Genomic DNA, 5905 nt, shown 5'->3' with positions numbered 1-5905 from the left:
CTCCTGTGCCCTTACTCTTTCACCCTATAATGTCTTTGGGTCTATGTAAACTTCAAGTTCCCAGCTGATAAGACAATATGTGCTCAGGAAGATCTAGTTCCTGTATAGATTCTCAACAGTAAGTGTGTCAATTTATTTGTTTCTTATACTCCCTTAACAAAAGTTAATATAAAACAGTCTTCCCATTGTTTCAAATTCTAATTTTTTCTAAAATTTTCTAGAGAATTAATGATCTAGATCATTGTACATGTGCATAACAAAACCTTAAGCAATATGGGAGATTTAATCCATGTTAGAATTTCAAGCAGGATTCAGTAAGTCAGAGGATATTTTCCAGATAGACAGGATTTTGGTTAGTACAGCTACGAACTGGGGAAAATACCTTTTTTTTTTTTTTTTATGTTTAGACCAAAAGCTAACCAACTGCTGTGGAGTCAATTCCAACTCATAGTGACCCTATAGAACAAAGTAGAACTGCCCCACAGGGTTTCCAAGGCTGTAATCTTTACAAAAGCAGTCTTCTTAACCTCTCCTGCAAAGCAGCTGGTGGGTTTGAACTGCCAAACTTTTGGATAGCAGCTGAATGCCTTAACTACTGCACTACCTTTTAATATGACTTCTAAAACCCATGGAGGTAGAACACAGACCGTTACAAACTGTTCTTTTAATGACTCCTCCCAGTCTTTTAACTTTAGTGTTATATTACTTCAGGGCTACCACTGGCTCTACTGTATGGTGGTCTCAATCATAACTATAGGTCAGTGTATGGAGTAAGTAGAGATTCCCTAGAGATTGTTGTTATCAGGTGTTGTCAAGTCAATTCCAACTCATGAAGACCCTGTATGAGAGCAGAACTGCTCCATAGGGTTTCCTAGGCTGTAATCTTTCATGGAAGGAGCCTTGATGGTACAATGGCTAAAGCACTTGGCTGCTAACCAAAAGGTCAGTGGTTTGAACTGAAACCCAGCCATTCTCCAAGGTCAAAAGATGTGGCAGTCTGTTTCCATAAAGATTTCAGCCTTAGGAATCCTATCAGGCAGTTCTACTCTCAATGAGTTGGAATTGACTTGAGAGTCATGAGTTAGGTTTTGGGTTTTTGGATCTTTATGGGAGAAGATCAACAGGTCTTTTCTCTCACTTAGCAGCTAAGGGGTTCCAACCACCAACTATTAGGTCAGCAGCTGACCACTTAACTATTGTGCCACCAGGGCTTCTCAGGAGAGCACAAAATAAATCTGAGAGGCTTTGTTTTGTTTATTCAACAGTGATTATTCAATCATCTCTTCCCTTTCCAAACTGACATAGCAGTTGTTCATTTTTTGACAAAACATTCAACTTTATTTTAAAAAGAATTGTGCACACTTCTTATATTATTAATATCATAATTAAAATAAAGAATCATGGAGAGTGAAAAGTCTGTCTCATAAGTATTTGTATTCACTGCACCGCCCTCACCTCAAGAAACAGTAACACGGATGGTAGTCCGATGCCAGGCAACTAGGCTGCCACTTTTTTTTTTTTAATGAATAGATAATTATTTCCAATTTACAAGCATGACAACATTCCTACGCCCAGTCCTATTTTATTATTTTTATACACTGGTTTAAATGATGTCAAATTCACTTTCAGCGTTCCTTTTCCTAAAGCTACAATCTCTTATCTCCCTAGAGGGAGTATTCCTAGATTCCGCAAACTGTCTGACTTGAGATCAAACATGTGCATTCTGAAGCGTTGCGGTATGAAATACTAATGAGGAAGTCAGGCGCTAAGCCTTAAGGGTTTCTTATCTCGCTGTGTTAATCCACCACTGAGAAAAGGGGACCAGGGAAGTAGGACTGACCCGGTACGTTGGACCCTCTCCGCGGTCGCTCAGGCCACTTTGATCTCGTGGGTCTGCCTAATCAAGTTCATCTACTGCCGGGACTGCTCAGATTCAAAGAACAACATTAAATAGTTTGATTATCGGATGGTCATTTCCCTCTTCCCTCCGCCCCTGATCTAATTTCCAAGCTCCAGTCTCTCGCCTCCCTCTCTCTCAACTTCCCATCAAAAGAGAATTAGTTCTTCCTTTCTTACCCTCCTTTGATGTGCAAATTTCCTTCTCTTTTCACTTTTTTTTTGGCGATGGCTGTGGCGGGGGCTGGGGGTGGGGGGCACTGAACGAAGTTAAGGACCACGCCCCCAAATCTTGGAAATTGGAACTCTAAAGGGTTAATCAGCAACTTGCACCGACCACCTGGCCCTCTCCTAGAAGCAAGTTTCGACATTTTGAACTATTGATTGAGTCGTATTTAATACTGAACATCATTCATGTGTGCATAATTAACACGTAATGGACCTCCACGGAAGAAAGAGGAGAATGTTTGCTTCCGTAAATGTTTGCAGCCTTGCAAATTGTGGGGCAGTTCTACTCTGTCTTGTAGGGTCGCTGTTAGTCCGAACGGACTCGAGGGCAATGAGTATGGGGGTAAGAACCGCATAGATGGTTTTGCAGAGAGTATCACAATTTCGCTCTGAAAAGTATTTCAGATGGCGATAACGCAGACCCTACAGCAAAGCAAGGCTGCCCGAGTGCCTCCCTGCTCCTGCCTTTATTAAAGTCATTGGCTCTGACGCTCACGGGTACCCGTCACCCCGAAGGTAACTGGGGCCAGAGGAACACAAGGGAGGGGCGGGGTGAAGAGTGTCAAAGGCCCCCCCTCTCGTACACAAACACACCCCCTCCCAGCCCGTCCCAAAGCTTTGAAATCCCATCCAGGCTTTGTTGTCTCCCCGGAGGGGCGGGAATGCTCTGAGCCCGCGGTATAAAGGCAGCCGCGGTGGCGGTGGCGGCGCAGAGCTCCGGGCGCCCGGCAAACAGCTCTCTGGGACCTCAGGAGGCTCCCGGGACACTGATTGCAGCGGCGCCAGCCGGGCGCTAGCTTCCTAGGCCAGGCTTGCCAAGTGACATTCCTCCTTTCTTTTTCTTTTTCTTGACTTTCTGAGATGATGGTTTGGGGCCGAGTAGCAGCTGCCCGGCTGTTGGTCGCCCTAGTAGTGGCGACTCTTTGCGACCACCCTCTGCTTGGGGTGAGCGCCACCTTGAACTCGGTGCTGGTCAATTCCAACGCCATCAAGAACCTGCCCCCTCCGCTGGGCGGCGCTGCAGGGCACCCAGGCTCCGCGGTCAGCGTGGCGCCGGGAATTCTGTACGAGGGCGCGAACAAATATCAGACCATTGACAATTATCAGGTGAGTGGGCTTGCGGGGATCCGGGGACGCTGTGACCCTGAAGGGGTCCCATTTGGGGAAGAGGGCACAGAACTTGCCAGGTGTGTGCGATTCAGGTCGCATTTGGAGACGCTGCATTTGGGAGCAGTGGGCGACGACAGTTTTTGGAGAAAGGGACTGAGAGAGACGGTGAAGAGCAGCTGGGTCAAAGAGTGTGGGTATCAGCATGTCTGCGGGCTCATCCTCTCGGCATCCCCTTCCCGCAGCCATACCCGTGCGCAGACGACGAGGACTGTGGCACGGACGAGTACTGCGCTAGTCCTATCCGCGGAGGGAGCGCTGGCGCCCAAATATGCCTTGCCTGTAGGAAACGCCGAAAACGCTGCATGCGCCACGCTATGTGCTGCCCCGGGAATTACTGCAAAAATGGTGAGTCCTGCAGCCTCTATTCAAACTCGAACCGTCTGGATTTTGCGCACCTACGGATGGGAGAAACGCTCGCTGCGCGGCGCACGCCTGACGCCACCTGCAAATGACTCCAGAAGCAACCCTAGGTGTTCAGCGTGAGGGGTTCTCCTGAAATGTCTTTATTATGAGTGTTTAATGGGGGAGGAGAGAGAAAGGAGTATGGTGGTCTTGGAGCAACTTATCTTCCTCTGTGCCACTTATGATTTAAACTGACGTTATGCTTCGGATCATTCCACATACATTTGTATGGTGGAGAATCTTGAGGTCATTTAAAGAGAATGGTAAGGTAGGTGGGATATGTATGGGTGGGACCAGTGTGAGTGTTTACCTGCCCTTTCAGTTTGCCTTGCTGTGAACTCCCATGGCTCTGCCAGCCTGTTGTCTATCTCATCATGCATGTTGAAACTATTGTCAACCAGCAGAGTGCTTTATCTGTACTGGCCATTCTTATCTCTCCATCCGTTTCTGCTCCCTTACCTGTGCTACTTTAAAATAAGTACCCCACCCCTACCTACCTAGATCCATTAACATTTATATCTCAAAGAGACTCTTTGGGAAACTTAGCCAGACAAAGAATTTTCCAGAAATACTGTACAGGTTGGCAACTCTCCTTAGGACCCAGCAGTACTCAGGGTGAACTAACAAAATCTCTATAACACAGAAATTATATAGTAAAGCACAACTGGTGGGTGAGATTGTAATCTTCCAGGCAGCTAGAATTCCATTTGCTTAATTTAGTTTGGCAGTATCCATATAGGACCAAGGGCAGAGGAACTATTTTTAGAATTTTTTTTTTCAGTGACTGATTTTCTATTTTTTAACCTAAGGGTGATGTTCAAATGGACAGAAATCTTACTGCCATTTAAAGAGTTGGTGGGAATGTGTTTTAAGTGGCTGTCCTGGGATGTTGCTTATGACTGCATGATGTATACGTTGGTGCTTCTGTTCATCGGAGGAGTTTTGCATTAACACTAGGGAGATAATTTTGTTGGTATGTAAAATAATTTCTCTGCAAAAAGATACCCAGTTGATGCAGGCTGGTCAGAGTGCCCTCTTCAAAAGGGAAGCTGTTAGCAGTCAGGTAGTATAGCCCTGGATTTAATTGTTCCCTCTTACTTCCTTAGGATTATGTATGCCTTCTGACCACAATCATTTCAATCGAGGGGAAGTCGAGGAGACTATTATTGAAAGCTTTGGTAATGACCACAGCACCTTGGATGGGTACTCCAGGAGAACCACACAGTCTTCAAAAATGTACCATACCAAAGGTACAGTAAGAACCTTTTAAGATCATTCTACTTTGTTAACAAGTCAGAAGTGTCTTTTGAATTATCTTAATGAAATTATGTTGGCTTGGCAGTAACCCTGTACTTCTCCTCTGTCTCCTCCTTCCTAGGACAAGAAGGTTCTGTCTGTCTTCGATCATCAGACTGTGCCACTGGGTTGTGTTGTGCTAGACACTTCTGGTCCAAGATCTGTAAACCTGTCCTCAAAGAAGGTCAAGTGTGTACCAAACACAGGAGAAAAGGCTCCCATGGGCTGGAGATATTCCAGCGTTGTTACTGTGGAGAAGGTCTGTCTTGCCGGATACAGAAAGATCACCATCAAGCCAGTAATTCTTCTAGGCTTCACACCTGTCAAAGACACTAAACCAGCTGTCTGATTGCAGTGGACTCCTTTTATGTAATATATGCTATGAAAACCTATTATGACTTTTTTAGTTCAATCCTAAGGATATACAAATTCTGTGATTATAGTTAAGCATTCCAATAATACCTTCCTAAAATCTGGAGTGTAAGAACTTTGTTTCTTTATGGAACTCCCGTAATTGATTGCAGTAAATTACTGTGTTGTAAATTCTCAGTGTGGCACTTACCTGTAAATGCAACAAAACTTTTAATTATTTTTCTATAGGTGCTGCATTGTCTATTGTTTCTCCTGTTATGTAAATTTTTGTACACGTTGATCGTTATCTTGACTGATAAATATTCTATATTGAGTTGAAATAAATAATTTCTAAATGCATACCCCTCTCCCCTTTTAATTCTAGAGTCTAGAATGAATACAAGAAGCTCTCGGAATGACAGATGATAGGTACTTAAAATTTATCACGAAAATACTAGCTTAGTTCTTGCAATTTGCTCTCTCAGGGCTTAGATTCTATTTATCTTTAGGCTGTGATAGACCTAGGAATAAAATTTAACATTTAGTACTCTGAAATGTTACA

The 5905-nt window shown here is 44.3% G+C and overlaps 1 protein-coding gene across 1 annotated transcript; it reads left to right on the top strand.

Moving 5' to 3' along the window:
- Positions 1-2988: 2988 nt before the first annotated feature.
- DKK1 (dickkopf WNT signaling pathway inhibitor 1) lies at positions 2989-5328 on the top strand. The gene is made up of 4 exons (XM_007944022.2): positions 2989-3231; positions 3477-3639; positions 4803-4946; positions 5075-5328. Exons 1-4 carry the CDS (start codon positions 2989-2991, stop codon positions 5326-5328), a joined length of 804 nt encoding a protein of 267 aa, XP_007942213.2.
- Positions 5329-5905: the final 577 nt, after the last annotated feature.

Source organism: Orycteropus afer, unplaced genomic scaffold (assembly GCF_000298275.1).
Source record: "Orycteropus afer afer isolate SDZICR_OR568_19922 unplaced genomic scaffold, OryAfe1.0 scaffold00118, whole genome shotgun sequence".
NCBI lineage: Eukaryota > Metazoa > Chordata > Mammalia > Tubulidentata > Orycteropodidae > Orycteropus > Orycteropus afer.
Note: the sequence above shows the minus strand (reverse complement) of the source record. Positions and strands in the feature narration are given on the sequence as shown.